This window comes from Podarcis erhardii (genome assembly GCF_964252035.2).
Source record: "Podarcis erhardii genome assembly, chromosome: 8".
Lineage (NCBI taxonomy): Eukaryota > Metazoa > Chordata > Lepidosauria > Squamata > Lacertidae > Podarcis > Podarcis erhardii.
Window position 1 is genome coordinate 63,688,695 of NC_138499.1, and position 17,374 is coordinate 63,706,068.

The 17,374-nt window shown below is 44.3% G+C and overlaps 1 protein-coding gene across 3 annotated transcripts in view; it reads left to right on the forward strand.

Annotated features, from left to right (window-relative positions):
• The first annotated feature begins 595 nt into the window (after window positions 1–595).
• Window positions 596–17,374, forward strand: part of NEDD9 (neural precursor cell expressed, developmentally down-regulated 9) — a 69,594-nt gene continuing 52,815 nt past the window's right edge. The window contains exon 1 of one of the 3 annotated variants that reach the window (XM_081873010.1): window positions 596–769. Coding sequence is in view for 1 of the 3 variants with exons in the window: in XM_081873009.1 (XP_081729135.1) it covers window positions 10,948–10,959 (12 nt within the window). In the remaining 2 variants the exon portion in view is untranslated. Of the gene's footprint in view, window positions 770–10,769; window positions 10,960–11,545; window positions 11,565–17,374 lie in introns of those variants that run through there. The other 2 variants (XM_081873009.1, XM_081873011.1) reach the window with 2 other exon arrangements.

Consider the following 17,374-nt stretch of genomic DNA (forward strand, 5'->3'; position numbering starts at 1 on the left):
CCTGGTTGTGGGCGTTCACCATTTCTACTTCTTTTTTAACCGTGGGTGTTTCAAAAAAACGCCTCCACCCAAAAGTAGTCAAACAGAGCATGAATTGAGTCTTTTCATGCATTGTTCCACAAGGACTGTATCACAGTAGCCCCATTGTTCTGCCCTTTTAGAAGTCAGATTTCCCAATGATTTGGATGGTGATGGAGGAAATTAGGATGCTCTCCCCAGGGTGGACAAGGGGGAGAGAGTGAAGCCTGGGGAAGGGGCAAGGAAAATAATACATTGGGGGCTGCATCAAAGGTACATGCGACTAAAGAGACACTAAAAAATGCCACATGTTTTTGAGACTATTGCTCCGCTTCTGTTATGGGCACAAATATCACTCTTTCTTTTCCTCTGGCACAAGTGGGAGGTTTGGCATTCTCAGTTTGACTGCTGGAGCACATCTACAAGGAAGAAGCATTCAGAACAGAAGTCGACAGCACGTTGGCTTTGTTTCAGAAATGAAAGAATCTTTTAAAGTGTCATTAGAAGCAATAAGCTCCAGCACACCACATCCTCCCATTCCATTCCTCCTGCTCTCTTCCCCACATAGCTCAGATTCCTCCTTGACTCCCAACAACAACGGCTTGTGCCCAAGTGGGCCCAGCAGAGACACTGGACCTGCAGTTTAGGAGACATTTATCTTCTTGGTTCTGACTGTTCAACTCATACAATGATCTGGAAGAAAGAGGTGCAGGAGAGAATGTACTTTCCACAATGTTGACTGGAAACCACTGTATGTAACATGATCACCCATTTTTCTTATTGTTGTTGAATGTTAGGAATTTGCTTATTTATCCATCTAGAATTAGAGCAGGGAACTATGTGTCACACAACAGCACAAAATAGGAAATTGGGTTTCTTCCACTAGAGCTGATGGTCATTTGGGACATCTATTTAAATTGTTCAGAGTGGGGAGGGTCACACTCTCTCCTCTGCTTCTCTCTCCCACTGCCACTTTCTCTTGGCACAGAGTCAATGGGGGGGGAGTGTGTATGATCATAGCATTAAAACAGATATGGGACTCAGTTAAAGGTAAAGGGACCCCTGACCATTAGGTCCAGTCGTGGCCGACTCTGGGGTTGCAGCGCTCATCTCACTTTATTGGCCGAGGGAGCCGGCGTACAGCTTCTGGGTCATGTGGCCAGCATGACTAAGCCCTTCTGGAGAACCAGAGCAGTGCACGGAAATGCCGTATACCTTCCCACCAGAGTGGTACCTATTTATTTACTTGCACTTTGACGTGCTTTCGAATTGCTAGGTTGGCAGGAGCAGGGACCAAGCTACAGGAGCTCACCCCGTTGCGGGGATTCGAACCGCCAACCTTCTGATCGGCAAGTCCTAGGCTCTGTGGTTTAACCCACAGCACCACCCGCGTCCTGGGACTCAGCTACACAGCTGCAAATAAAGTGTTTTAAATGTGTTGTAAAGTGGAATATACAAATATGACTCTAGATGGTAAAGTGAGCTATGCAAAATTCAATGTATTTTTCAAAACAGTTTTTTAAAAAGTATTTTTGCAGCGTTTTTTTATATGTGTGTAGATTCCACCATGAACTGTCATATTCAAAAGGTTTGTTTTCTGGATCTTAAAACCCTGTGGTGTTTAATGAGGCTTATTCCCTAGTAAATGACTTTAGGATTGCAGTGTCAACACACTTTTACCACTTCAGAAGAAAGCCAATATGGCCCCCATCTTGGTTAAAGATCGACCTTAAAATCATGTTTATTGCCATCTACATTCTATGAAGAATATGGTGAGCTGGGTTTTTAATTGCTGCTTTTATGTTTCTGTAATTGTTCTGTTTGTTTCTTACCTAATTGTTTCTGCTATATTTGTTTTTTAAAGATATCTCTGTGGCTTTAATTATATTTTGTAAGTCACCTTGGGATAGAAGTCAGCATGTAAGAACTCTGAATAAATAAATAAAGGACTGGAAAAATCTCAGATCTCACTATTTGTTAAAGCAGAGATTAGTGGGCATTTCACTTCATTGACCTGACCTCTGAAAACTGTAATCAGTATGCTTAAGCTCCCCCCCTTAAAAAAAACCCCAACACAAACCAGGCCTGCTAGCTACACACTTTCCAGTACTTTCCCCTTCCATATATCCTTTTCTATATATACTTTTACTAAATCAGAGAGTCTAAATTTTCCAAAAGGGACCTGTAACATAATATTGGGCTGTAAACCCATTAACATCTACAAGGTTGTTAAGAAAACCTAAGTAGTTGTATTAGCCACAAATATGCCCTTTATAGAGGTTTGTTTTATTTTGTCATTAATGTGCAAGGATAGCAGTTTCACATTCTCTAATGTCCCTTTCAAACTGTATCCAGTTTCTGACATTTTTAAAGTCTCAGGAAACACTGTAGATCAAAATGACTGTGTTAAGCTGGAGTCCTTTAGCCCAGAGGAAAACAAAAATAATTCCAAAGCAACCCCTGAGAGCAATTTGATATTTTCAGCATTGTTGTATTTGACATTGTTGTATGTTGAGCTTTAAATACTGTGAAGTCCCACATTTTAAACACTCTACTTATTATTCAAATTACTTATGTGTTTTGTTGCTAAATGCATAGCTGCAGGTCTGCTGTGACAGCCTTAGAAAAGCTTGGAATAATATAGGATATGAATCCAAATACATAAATGGCAGAGCATTCCAAACCCCCTGATCTATTGTGCTGGAGGGGGCTTGGATGGAATAAATATGCCCCCCTGCCCAGTCTTGCCCAGCTCTGCTGGTCTCTGTAAGTGAGAATTTTGCTCTCTTCCTTAAACAAGGACAGAGCAGTAGACCCTCCAAGTGTCCCAATTTTCCTGGGACAGTCCTGGAATTACAGAAACTATCCTGGTTTCTGATTTGATCCTGAAATATCCTGGTTTTCCTTTTCCTCCCCTCCTCATTTTTGAAACAAGTGTTTGCTCTATCTGTGTGTGTGAAGGTGCAAAAACGGATTCCTGTTTATACTGAATATAAAGTATCTGCACCAAATGAAGGAAACTGAAGCTGGCATACGAAGCCCTTCCTAAAATTTTGAAGGAAAATGTAACCAATCCACTTTAAATTCTTTAATTGCAATGCTTCAGCAGCCAGCCTTTTTTAAAAAGGAAATGCCTGGAGTGTTTATTCCTTTACTGTAAATGGAACCTTACACTGTCTACTCATAAGTAAGCCCCACTGCATTCATTGGAGCTTACTCCCAGGTGACTGGGTAAGGACTGTGCAGTCTTACACTGCAATCCTCAGCATGTTTTTTACTCAGAAGTAAGTCCCACTGAATTCAATAGTATTTATTATCAGGTATGTTCCTGATCATTCTCACAGTTTCTGTTGTTGTTGTTTCCTGCCTTTTTCCTTGACAGAGACCCAAGGCAGCTTACAGCTAAAATTTTAGTTCATTCCATTTATCTGTGGAAGGTGTTCTACATTATCCTTTCATTCACAATTTTTTTATTAACAACAGTCTTGTGAGGTGGGTTCAGCAGAGAGGTTGTAATTGTCTCAAGTAACACACACATACATACATATATATATATATATATATATATATATATATATATATATATATATACTGTGTGTGTGTGTGTGTGTGTGTGTGTATATATATATATATATATATATATATATATATATGAATGATGCATTTGTGTGCAGCAAGATCAAGCATGGGAGTATTTTCCTGATGCAGAATAGAATGTTCCTATTTTCATCTGAGAAATGTTGGAGGGTATGAGAGCAGTCATAGGAAACTCCCATAATAGCCTAAGTCCATTGCCAACTAGTCACTGAACCATATAAGGACAGTATCCACACAACCACATCACGCAGTCTACTTTCTGTAACTTGGAAAGGCTGTCTATTCCAGATTTATCCTAGACCAAGAGAAGTATATGAAGGAGATTTGAACACGAATGGTAATTCTCCCTTGAAGAAAAGCTCTGGAAGGAAGTAGGAATCAGAGTGTAGTGTCCAAAGTGCAGAATGGTTTAATTCTGGTTTGTGAATACATTGATATGGTACCTATTTATCTGATATCTCCGCATAAAATGCTTGGCCAAACAAGTCTGTAATATGGTGTCCAAAGGAAACCAGACCCTCCAAGTTTCCCTATTTTCCAGTGACAGTCCCAGATTTACATAAGCCGTCCTGGTTTCTGATTTGATCCTAGAATGCCCTGCTTTTCCTTAGGTCGTCCCTATTTTCATCGGAGAAATGTTGGAGGGCATGGAAAAGGACAGAGCACGCCTAGATCAAGATAAATAGCTGGTCTTCTCTAGAGCCTCTGGAGCTGCCTTTGCCAACCTGATGCCCTCCCAAAGTTTTGGACTACAATTCCTTTCAGCCGCAGCACCCAGCTGTGGTGTGAAGCATTTGGCGGTCACGAGGTTAGCAAAACCTGCTCTGAAGGCCCAGCCATGTCTGCTTAAATACTTGTACAGCAGGGATGGGGAAACTGTGTCCATGCTGGCTGAATAGCCACTGAAGGGCCACTGGCCCCCCATCCCTGGTGCATAGTAATCGGGTAACACAATACAGCTTACTGTTCATTTTTATATCACTGGAAGCAATCCCAGTCCATCTGCAGCACTTAGAAATACTGGTGCAGGTCCAAGTTGGTCAGAATAAAAGAAATAAACGTGGAGCTCTCTCACCAGAGGAATGCTTTGAGACTCAGACTGGAGGCTTTTCAGTCCAAATCATTTTGTCTGGCTGGAGTTCCTCCAGTCAAGATAGTGAATGTCTGGCCAGGAATCATCTAAACCTAATAAAGAGGCCCAGTTAAAAAGAACGGCAACAGCGTTTCACTTTTGACTCATCTCTCTCCTGCCCCCACGTGAACCCAGCGGGCTTTTCCGATTTGGCCATGGTTTTATACCACCAGGCATTGGGGTCACTTTAAACCAGTTTGCCTTCCAACACCTAAGCAGCATGTAAATAAGACGTTTTCCCCACGCAAAACAAACCTTTGGCCTTTTTATTTTTGGACTGAGGAGACAATGAGTGGGTGTTATGGGAACATCTTATAAGGAAAAAAGGGGAACAATTAAGGTGTTAATGGGAGAAGAGATCTTGCAATTGAACAGGAAGACTCGCAAGATGCACTTCTGTCCCTCAAAATTATAAAGCCCCCCCCCTTTAGTCGAAGTTTGTCTGATTTTTAAAACAAATACTCCATCTTTATTTCAGGCTCTCACCAGTAGACGCAATGTAATGGGCGATACTTTCCGCGTATTTAAATGGTACAGGGTTCTAATGAATATTCCTATATCTCTGCAGCGCCCTCTGCTTTTGCTGTCTCAGTGAAACACTTTAGATATATTGTCTTTAACGTTAATAGGATACACCCATAGCTGAAAGCCTTCCATGAAGAGAATGTGCATGCTATACACCATATAGTAGCACCATGTTGGTGCAAAATACACATTTACTGCTTTAAAAAAAGCTTTTTTGGGGGGGGGAACACAGAAGGCTACTTCATACGGGGTTAGCCTATTTGTCCAACGAACCCAGCCTTGTCTACTCTGAGTGGAAGCAGCACTTCAGGGAAAGGGTCTTTCACATCATCTGCCACTGGATCCTGGAATAGCATGAGACTTTTAATCTCAGGCTCATGGGTTCAAGCCCCATATTGGGCAAAATATTTCTGCATTGCAGGGGGTTGGACTTGATGACCCTTTGTGGACCCTTTCAACTCTACATACTAAGTACATAAAAAGCAAAATTATATGGAATGGGATGTCCCCATTTTAATTGGAGAAATGTTGGAGGGTATGGTACAGCATGGGTGGTGGTGGGGGCAGTGTGGCAAAGCACAGTGGCAACTTCCCTAACACCTAGTAGATTGTCAGAAATGTATACATAAATCAAAAATATGTGTTGGAAATGTAAAAAGAAAGAAGACACCTTTTTCCATATGGGACCGCCTCTCCTGGTATGCCCCACAGAGGGACTTACGGTCTTCAAATAAAAGCATCTTGAAGGTCCCAGGCCACAGAGAGGTTAGGCTGGCCTCAACTAGAGCCAGGGCTTTCTCGGCCGCGGCTCCAATCTGGTGGAACGCTCTGTCACAAGAGACTAGGGCCCTGCAGGACTTGACATCTTTCCGCAGGGCCTGCAAGACAGAGCTGTTCCACCAGGCCTTTGGTCAGGGCGCAGCCTGACTCCCTCCTTTGGCAATCTTTACAAAACTTTAGTTTATGGTTGCCATCAGTTTTGATTTTAATTAATTTTTATAATGTTGCACTGTTTTAGTGTTGTTAGCCGCCCTGAGCCTGGCTTCGGCTGGGGAGGGCGGGATATAAATAAAATTTATTATTATTTATTGTTCCATATGTGGTGGCCTTGTAATAAGGTTACAGCTGACTGGGAAATGATATATAATGAACTGAAAAAGATCTTTAAGTTAACATTTGTAAGTGAGTGTCCCATGGGTGGTGGTGGTATGGTAGTGTGGCTGAGCATGGTGGCACTTCCTGTTTTGCCTCAAGTGGTGAAATGAGACGTACCACCGCTGACCTCATGATCTGAGAACTTAAACCTGTCAGTTCTGATGAAAGGCAGGCAAGGACCTACAGCCCAGGTGGAGCTCACTAGCTTGGGGAGGAGTTGTCTGATTTCTCAGCTGGAGTAGACTCAAGACAGGTGGAGGTCACATGCCTCGTCAATCTCAGAAGGTATAGCAGGAAAGCCGTCCTGGCCGACGAAAGACGAACAAGTGAAATCTTCCATGATATGTTGGGCAATAGATATTGGTCACAATATAGAAATGGAGGCATTGGGACAATTGTGGAATAGGGATGTAAGATTTACAGCATGCTATGAAAGAAGAGAAAATCATATGAAAATGTTGTATAGATGGTGCCTAATACCAGCAGATTGGCAAAAATGTATAAATCAAAATCAATTAAATGTTGGAAATGTAAAGAGAAAGAAGGTGCCTTTTACAGTAACCTTGCAATAAAGTTAAAGCTTACTGGGGGAAAGATGTGCCGGAAATCACCACAAACACTTCCCTTGTTCTCTTAGTATGGCAATGGTGCCCACCTGAGATGTGCCGGAACTGAGTTTCTGCGGGGGGGGGGGGAGCCCTGCTTGTGGCATTGTTTTGCTGGGTGATGCCTCCCTCCATGATCCCTCGTTCCATTTTGTTTCTGCCAGACCAAAGGAAAGGTTGTAGTCTGCCTTTTCCCATCACCAGCTGCTGAAGGCACATTTATGGTATTTTTATTTTTACGATTAAAACATCTGTTTTGCATAGAAATGAATTCGCACAAAAGAGCAGTATTAAAAAGAAAAAGTTTCCCTTGCAGGTACAAGCATGGGCGTAGCCAGGATTTTGGTTGGGGGGGGGGACAGCCAAAGTTGTTGAGGTTTTCTTGGGAAATCATGGGTAAAAATATCCTGTAAATGGGATATTGTAGGGGGCAGGCTTCTGCTGGGGGTGAATGACAGAACCTCATATAAATGAGTATTTCCAATGCTTTTCTATAATTTTTGTGGATCGGGGGGGGGGGGCAACTGCCCCCCTGCCCCCCTTGGCTATCCTCATGGATGGCAACACTTTCTGAATGCTCAAAGCCCTTCACGTCCATTATCTCCACAATCCTTGCAACAGTAATGTGCTGAAGGACACTAATGTTGCAAGAGACCTGCTAGTCTGCAGTGAGAAGTGAATTCATTAAAAAGATGTATGGCAGCTCTGGGCCCCTGTGAGTCCAGCACATCCCATCTGTAGAGGTGCTGCTCGCTGTGTGATTTACCGTCTGGCCTTGCAGTCTTCTGATCAGCCTCCATTGGGAGAGGCAGTTCTGCTGTTTACACAAATGATAATTCCTGAGCCAGAAACATAGAGGTATTCAACACAGTACCCCCATTCCAAAGTTGCTGAACCCCAGTTCCCACCAGCCTCAGCCACCAAGGCCAATGATCAGGGATGATGGGAGCTGTCATCTACAGCAACATCTGGAGGGCCACAGGTTCCAGAGAAGACGATGTCCTGCCTATTAGAATGACTCCACCAACCCAGGCCTGGTCTGCAGATATGAAGGGCAACATGCATCACCCAGGGACCCAAGGGTGAGATGGAGGTCACACGCCCTGCCTTCAAGGAAGAATTGTGTGGCAAAGGCAGAGCAACCCACCCCCTTCTACTGACCATAGTAGAAGCAGAAATAGGAAACTGGGCAGAGGGAACCAGGCAGAGGGCCTTCTCGGTAGTGGCACCCGCCCTGTGGAAAGCCCTCCCACCAGATGTCACAGAGAACAACAACTACCACCTTTTTAGAAGACATCTGAAGGCAGCCCTGTTTAGGGAAGCTGTTAATGTTTGATGCGTTACTGTGTTTTGATATTTTGTTGGGGGCCGCCCAGAGTGGCTGGGGAGGCCCAACCAGATGTGCGGGGTATATATAATAAATTATTATTATTATATTAAAATAAGTTGGTGTCATGGACTGGTTGGATGCAGAGGAATGGTGGGAGGCACCAGCTGGGGAACCACCAAGGGATTTACCACTGGCTGGTTTACTGCTGACACTTAGTGGCAAAGAACTAGTTTCCTGGGTTTCCTTCCCCCGCCCCCTCTTCTTCCCAATCCCAGTTCCTTTTGTGTCATAACTTTTAGATTGTAAGCTTGAGGGCAGAGACCATTGTATAATAATGTATTGCTAATTGAAAGCTACCCCGGAAGCTTCACATCCAAAGAGCAGGGTATTTTTATTTTTTTAATAAACAGATAAAGAAGGCTTCCTGGTCAGGCTGGAATTTTTATGTGGGCAAAGAGGATAGATAGTCTTTCATGCCATGGGACCTGTCTTAGTGACCGCAGAGCTGAGCTCTGTCACTCCTGCAAGAGGCTGGCCTTTTTCTTTCTTCCAATCAGGATGCAGGGTCAGGAGGGCATGTAAAAAGGTAAAAGGGTATTGGGAAATGATTTATAATAAATGGGAAAAAAATGTTTAATATTACACACCCCCCAAAAAACCCCCAGAGTTCTTTTGTTGGGGATAACCCAGACTAAAATTCCCAGGTGTCAGAAAAGGTTATTTATGTATGCAACAACTGCGGCCTGTGTTTTGTTAGCCCCAGAATGGAAAGTGAGGGAGGTCCCAGCTAAAGAGGATTGGCAAATTAAGTTGACAGAATATGCACAACTTGCAGATTTAACATATAGAATAAGAGAGCAAGAAGATTGGAAAGCATTTATTGAATATCTGGAAAATAACTGTATACAGTTGAAAACGCTGGCAGTATTAAGATAAACGCAGCAGAGTAAATAATTTTTGATGGATGTAAAAGTGGAAAATGGATTTGAATGGTTATAGTAAAATATGCAGGGATGCACATGATATGTAAAATGAACCATGGTAAGAGGAGAAGGGAAGTCACTGGTTATTTTAAGGTTTGTAAAATGTTTATTTGAAATTGTAAAACAGAAAATTTAATAAAAATTATTACATAATGAAGAAAGAAAAAAAGGATGCCGGGTCAGGAGAGTGATTTACACAGGGAACATTGGATGGGCTTCTCAGAAGAATGTCAAAGCTATCTTGTATTTTAAATTTCAGAGGTTTGGTGGGAGCACTGCCTTTACATCAACCCTGGTTGGCAGACCAGACTACTTAACCCAGTTTGTGGTGGACTCCACCGAAGCAGTGTGTAAGAGAGTGAGTGTGACTTGAAGAATCCATATGTTGCTGGACTTCAACTACCATCACCCACAGCCAGGGATGATGGGAATTGTAGTCCAACAAGACAGCTATGATTCTTCAATTTACATGTTGTACTTGGTTGTAGATACATGAATAAAAGGGACGCGGGTGGCGCTGTGGGTTAAACCACAGAGCCTTGGACTTGCTGATCAGAAGGTCGGCAGTTCGAATCTCCGCGACGGGGTGAGCTCCCGGTGCTCGATCCCTGCTCCTGCCAACCTAGCAGTTTGAAAGCCTGTCAAAGTGCAAGTAGATAAATAGGTACCGCTCCGGTGGGAAGGTATACGGCGTTTCCGTGCGCTGCTCTAGTTCGCCAGAAGTGGCTTAGTCATGCTGGCCACATGACCCGGAAGCTGTACGCTGGCTCCCTTGGCCAATAAAGTGAGATGAGCGGTGCAACCCCAGAGTCGGTCATGACTGGACCTAATGGTCAGGGGTCCCTTTACCTTTAGGTACATTCAGAGAAACACCACAAAAGTTGCAAATAAAGAGACAAAATCTCATAGGGAACATCAGGAGCAGCAAATAACAGAAGAACCCCTTTTCGTCCTAAATGCCGATTTCACGCAGGGCCTATGGGGGGGTCGTGAGAAGTTTTTTAGTGAATCCGGTTTCGGACCTCACTTGGGCTCCAATCTCTTATATTTGAGACATGGGTGTAGCCAGGACTTTGGGGGGGACAGGACTTTTGGGGGGCAGAACCGACGTGATTGGTCAGTTAAGTATGTGTATTGTTTCACTTGATTAAGGGGGGAGGGAACAGCTGCCGCAGCTGCTCCCCCCCCCTCTTAGCTACGCCCAGGATGCGAGACTAGTTTACAAGAAGAACGTTCGGCGCCTTCCCCACGTTTTACTCCAGGCGGGAGCAACGCGTGTTAATTGAAGATTTCATTCAGAAGGCGGCGCGTAGGGGGCGTTGCCCTCCTCCGCAGCGCGTCTGGCTCTCTAGCCAATAGCGAGACGCTATGCAAATGAGCGCCGCGGTTAGCCTGCGAGCGAGCAAAGCAGCGAGCTCAGAGTCGCTGGCGAAACGCAGCTCAGCAGCAGCGTAGCCGCGGCCGGAGCTTGCAGGCGGCTGTTTTCGTTTTCGATTGCAAGCGGCGGTCAATGGAGTATAAAACCCGCCCGGGCTCGAGGTGGTGGGACTGACTTGTCCAAAAGGGAGCGCCTCTTCCACTCCCTGCCCCAGGCCTGCGAGAATGAAGTACAAGGTAAGAAGATGGGTTGCTTTGAAAAACTTTGCTCGCCCCCTTTTTTTCGTGCGTGGGGCAGGAAACGCGCGTGGGACGGGCAAAAGTTGTGCATGTACTTTTCCTGCTCCGGAAGATGTATTGGCAGAGCGGAGAATGGCGCGAGCCTGACCCGCCTCGGTGCCTGGATTCAGGGTCGAGCCAAAGTTAAGGATCTGTCGGGAAACTTTTCCAAACTTCTCCAGCGGTGTCTCAGTTGTGTTCAGTAGGTCTCTTGAATTTAAAAGCAAAAACAAAAAGTCGAGTCGAATGAGTGACTGCGTTTAGTCCTTGCTAGCAGCCAGTTTTTATTTTGTATTTTGGAGGGGAGAGTTTTGTTGCGGTTTGAAAACTTCTAACCAGCCTCAACTATGCCTCTGACAAGCTCGATATTTTCTCATCCGCTGTTGATCTGCAAGACAGTTAACGCTGTCTCTTCCTCTAGCTCCTTACTTGTAGAGCAGCCTCGCTCGCTTACTCCAGAGTAAGGCTGCCCTTCCAGGGAGAAAGACCGAAGCAGCAGCGCAGCCCTATACATATGTCTACTCGGAAGTAAGACCCATTGAGTTCAGTGGGCCTTCTCCCAGGTGAGTATAGGACTGCAGCCTCAAAGTTACCATAATATTTCAAAGTAAATGAGACACTTGAGATTTTATTACCTCATTTTGAAGCTCTTCGAATCCTTTTTGGGATAAAAATATGTGTGGGTACCTTTTTTGGGGTGTGTGTGAAACAATGGGTTAAAAGAAAACTGTTGTGGAGCAAGTTAAACCTTTGCTAGCAGCAGTGGCGTAGCGTGGGGGGGTGCAGGGGGGCCGGCCACACCGGGCGCAACATCTGGGGGTTAGGGTTAGGGGGCGCAAATCCACGGGCTAGGGGGCGCAAATCCATGGGTTAGGGGGCACAAATTACTTGCCTTGCCCCGGGTGCTGACAACCCACGCTACGCCACTGGCTAGCAGAGATATCATTGAATAATAGATAACTGAGAAGAGGATGTCGTTTACAGTCAGTGATAAAAATAATTTGCAGAAAAGATGTATCAGAGAGTTTCTCTGAGTAACCAAATCAAGATAGCCTGTTCTTCTTTCCTTCAGAAATCAGGATGAGATCGGGATTATGTTGGCTGCAGAGAAAATATTTAGATGTCAGCATAAGGCTTAGCTGTTGACTTGGGCTTGGATTTCTCCCCATTTTGCATGCAAATCTATGCAGAAGATCTGAAAAGATTTCCTTCCATCACGTAATGGAATTGCTTTGATAAAGTATAAAACATCTCAGTTCCTGTTAAAGAACCAGTTTTTAAAACTTAGTGCAGTGGACCAATGAGATCTGGGTTCATGTACCTGCTACTCAACCAATCACCACACTGGCTGCCTGTGGGCCAGTCCCTGTTATGTCTGCCTAGTTGTGAGGATAAGAAGGGACCGTCCCCATGTTGTTCACCAGCTTGGACACTTTGAAGGATGAGTGCTTTACAAAATGGGGCAAACAGAGTTTGATGAAATATAAAATTCTAGACCTGTACTTTTAGCAAGAGGGCTCACATGTTGATTTAATGTGATTCCTGCTGCAGAGATGTTACCCATTAATACAAAAAAGTGTAGCCAGAATCCTGCACATTTCAGTCACTTGGAATGCATTGTCTTGCATTTTCCCCTCTTTCCAGTTTGCTTAGTTTCTAGAGTTCATTCTAGTTGTCTTAAAAACCCACATTCGGGCTGCGATCCTGTGTGCATGCTTGCAAGGGAGTAAAGACAACTGAAACCAGTAGGACTTTACTTGGGAACGTGTGCATTGTACACAATTCTTTAGGTAGCTCTGAGCAACAATCTGGACAAGTATTTGGTAGCAGTGACCCCTGTATTCCTTCGTCTCCCAGGGGTCTAGGAAAACTCTTTCAAGTTAAACTAGGAAAGAGATTGAACTTTGCAGAGCTCTTTCTAAAGGAATTCTGTTTCAGAGCTTTTGTGATTGGCTCCTTGCAGTCAGTCACAGCTCTATACTGATTAAAAATATGTGTGCTTGGTACAAGAATACCCCGGGGCATCAGATCAGCAAATAGCATCTACTGCAATCTTGTTTTGTTGGACTCAGAGGGGAGGGGGGAGGGGGAGGGAAGGTTGTTCCTCTGCCAAGAAAAAGGAAACCTGTCAAGGTCAACATGAAACCGAAAGAGTGAAGGAAGTTCTTTACCTTCCAAGTCAAAGTTTGTAACTATTTATAATGTGAGTTAATTTGGCCACAAGTGGTGGTCTTACTATATGGCTGTACAATGCATAGCTCCATGCTAGTCCCAGCCTATGATTATAGCCTCTAGAATGCAAAAATAAATAGAGTAGTAAATAGTCATAATGATAATTCATGCCTGGAGGTACACTAATTCTTAACTGTAATAGTATACATGAACCTCAGAATTTCCCGCATGCCGCAGGGGAATTAAGAACCAGATCTCATGAATGATGGGCCCAAGCTTAGGGTTGCTATAGAAGATTTGGGTTAAACAGTGATAGGCTGTGACAGAAGATCTTGAAAGGCAACTAAAAGCTTTCTTGAATTTAGGGCTGTGCTGACAGTTCTTTTCCTGAGAGATGTCTCACAGTGCTAGCCCCAGGATTTGCTCATTCTCTTTCTTTGCAACCAGATCCATGGCTGGTGGCAGCACCTGGCATAGGTGGGCAGAGCGTCTATCTTGGCTCCCTACACTATTATTATTATTTTTAAATGGCCCACCACTCTGAGCAGTGTCACATGGTTGAATCTGGCCACCATTTTCATTTCCCACAATGCCCCTGACCTAGGATGATAAATTTAAAGGGTGCTTAGGCCTAGCTCTGCTTGAAGCGCTGCCTGGCACTGCTAGGAAAGCTTTCCAAGGTTCACAAATGGAGGAGTGGGTCTGCCAGAGGCCCCTGAAACCTAGATCAGGCCTGGATCAATACCCAGGCAAGTGAGCAGGTGGAATTGTGAACTTGGAGTCTTGGAGAGGGCAAATGAGTAGGTAGCAGGTTCTGGTGGTCAGCAGTAGAACCTCTGATGAGGTGTGAACCTGGGCAGGTAGTTTCTCCCAACTCTGGGAGAAAAGGAAGGGGCTTACAAATATTGGCTTCCAAGTAATTTTGGAAGAAATATATTGGCTATTCTTCGTGGCTGCCAACAATCCTGCCGTTTCCTCAGTTTCCAATGCACGCATGGAAGATACAGGGAGCAAGGAGGAAGGATCTCTGACTTAGTGCTACTCTTTGAAAGCTGTCAGGATCTCAACCAACCTCAGTTCAGAAATACACCCACTTATAAACAGTGTTTTGAAAGGAAATGTGAGGCCCATGTACCTGCCCAGCTATTCAGATCAAGGAACATTTTGCTGTTGGCTTCAACTGGGTATGGGATACTCTGCCTTAATTGCACCGTAATCCCTTTGGGGTTATAAAATCACCTTGACATTTCTGGTTATCCCTTTTTTATCCTTCCCACACTGCCAAAAGCGACGATCCTGTTTCATATATAGATGCAGTCTCCTTCAAAACACTGAGTGCATGTGAAATGAGTAATTTAATTCAGATGACTGACTGACTGACTGACTGACTGACTGAATACTATGTAATGCTCTTAGATGGAGCAGGGCAGACTTCTTTTGTGCCAGCGAGCAGGCAAACCATAAAATCAGAAGATTTTTGCCTCTATAAAACCTTCCTGGTAAACTAGTTTGTTTACATTTCTTAGGGAGTCTGAAGTATTTATTTAATCAGTTTACCCAAGGCTAACATTCTTAAGCTGAAGTCCACAAATCATTCACCCTAGAGTAATTCTATAGATTTCACTAATACTACTACAAACTTAAAACCGTTTATCAAAGTTGATGTAACTTGAAAAACTACTTCTGTTGCCTTTCTTAAAAGCAAGGCAAACAGCCAGCATCTAATATATTGCTTATTTTATGTCCTGTCATTTATTATTATTATTATTGATTTTGTTTGCATAATAAAATTAATACCCCTTGTGGTTTAATGGATAGAGAATTGGTTTGGCTGCAAGACTTCAAAGTCTTGCTCAGGTATAGAGCTCATTAGGTTGGTCTGGATCAAATTGCTGGTCATCAAAGTCATGCTACCAATCACTTTCCTCAAATTCATTCTGAATGGCAAAATCTGGACACTTCTCTGAAGCATACATTTTACAGCTTGCAAGAATACACATGTTCCAACAATTTGCCTACATCTTTTTTGATGTCCTGGAGTTGTAATCCTAGAGTTTCCACTGTTGTGTGACATAAATGCCTACTATTATAATAAACAACTGTTGTTTTCCTAATAACAAAGCTTTGATTTGGCCACTACTTAAAAATAGAAACTTGATAAGATGGATAGTTGGCCTGAGCATGTTACAAAGATTCACCTGCTGGGCAATAAACTGAGTATATTATGCTTTCCAACAAAATCTTGAAACATCATTGATACACAGCAGTATTAATCTCCCCACTCCCATACATTGCACTTCGTGTATAATCTAGTAGACGTTTGAATACTTGTAATGTGGGGGTAGGGAACCCTTTTCAGCCAAAGAGCCACATTCTCTTCTGGACAGCTTTCCAGGGGCCACATGCCCATGGTGGGTGTTGCCAGAGGCAAAAGTGGATGGAAGAGCAAGCGTAAATTTTACCTCTGTGCAGTAGGGTAGTTTCAATCAATCAATTTTACATCTGCCCTTCTTCCCAAAGGAGCCCAGTATGTACCCACACCCACCTCTGTATTCTCCATCCAGACAAGGAGGCATGATCAGAGTTCTAGGACACAATCCAACCAAATTTGGAGAGTATTCTAGGGCCAGGTAGAGAGGCCTGGAAGGATGCAGTTCACCTTCAGGCCTGAGAGTCTCCACCCTTCCTGTAAGGCAGGGGTGGCCAACTCACAAGAGACTGCAATCTTCTCACAGTTAAAAACTGGCAGTGATCTACCCCATTTTTGGGGGTTCAGGTCGAAGTTGTTGGGGGCCAAAGTTGTTTGGCTTCTTTGGGGGGAGCCGGTGATCTACCACAGATGTCCAGTGATCTACTGATAGATCATGATCTACATGTTGGACGTGCCTGCTGTGAGGTTCCCTGGGGGGAAATTTTCCTAGTCGCACCATCGGAGAATGAACTTCCAGGTTTGCACTGTTGAGAACCACCTGCCATGTTTGAGCTTGATTCCCAAGAGAATTCCATCCCATTAAAATAACGAGAGCTAGCTGTCTTCCTTCTGTCACGGCAACAAAGGGTCTTTGCTGTAGCACCTCAGAGGCCATCACATTGGTTAAGGCTCAAGTTGTCAGAAGCATTGGGAATATATCTGTGCATTTCTCCAAGCCTTTCCCCCATGCCCCTTTGTGTGCCAAAGTCTGATGTGCATAGACCTTGGCAAATAAGTCCTCTCTGCCCTATAATTTTTTCTGATGGGAGTGACTTGTGGGCGGAGGCCCAAGGCAGAAAATTGTAACTTGGGAAGAGGCTCTGAGCTCTGCATTCCGAGAAACAGAGGCAGCCACCAGGAAGGGCAGTTGCCAGAAAGTGTCTGGCCAGAGGAGGAAACAAATGAAAGGCAGCAGAGCCTGAGCTTCAATGGCCTGCACACAAATTCCTTTAAATGGCAAACTGGCTGAGGAGAAATGCCTCAGAGGGCCAGTTTATGGGTGTGGCCCCCCACATCCCTGACCACAGCTGCTTCTCAGCTTAAACAAAATGGCCTGAATGACAAATTTCCCACGGGTGTCTATATGCCATTTTAGAAGGATGCCACAATAGAACAACTCTTCTGTTGCCTTAGAGATGTTGGCACATCTCTACTGGCAGTGGCGCGTAACCCATGGGTGTAGCCAAGATTTTTGTTGGGGGGGGGAAAGAACCTCAGTTAGCCATGTATTTTTATTGACTTGGGGGGACAGCTGCCCTTCCCTTCTCCCTCCCCCCCCCTTGGCCATGCTCATGGCATAGCCTATGGCAAAGTAATCAGAGAGCACATATAATCTTGCATCCAGAGAGGCTGGAGGGATGTGGTCCATCTTGTGAGGAAGAGTTGGAGAAGCGGGGTATATTGTAATCTGGAGAAGAGAAGGTTAAGGAGAGACATGATGGCCATCTAATATCTGAAGGGCTGTCATGCAGAAGATGAAGCATGCTTGCTTTCCCTTGTGGCAGAGGGCAGAACTGAATCCAGCGGGTGTGCGATGGCAAGGAATCGGATTTCAGCTAAATATTAGGAGAAACTGACAGTAAGAGTTGCTCAGAAGTGGGACAAATGGCCTTGCGAGGTGGTGAGCTCTCCTTCACTAGAGGATGGCTGTCTCTCAGGGATGCTCTAATTCAAGGGTGGGGAGCCTCATGCCAGGGAGGCAAATGTGGCCCCTGAGACATCTCTTTCTGG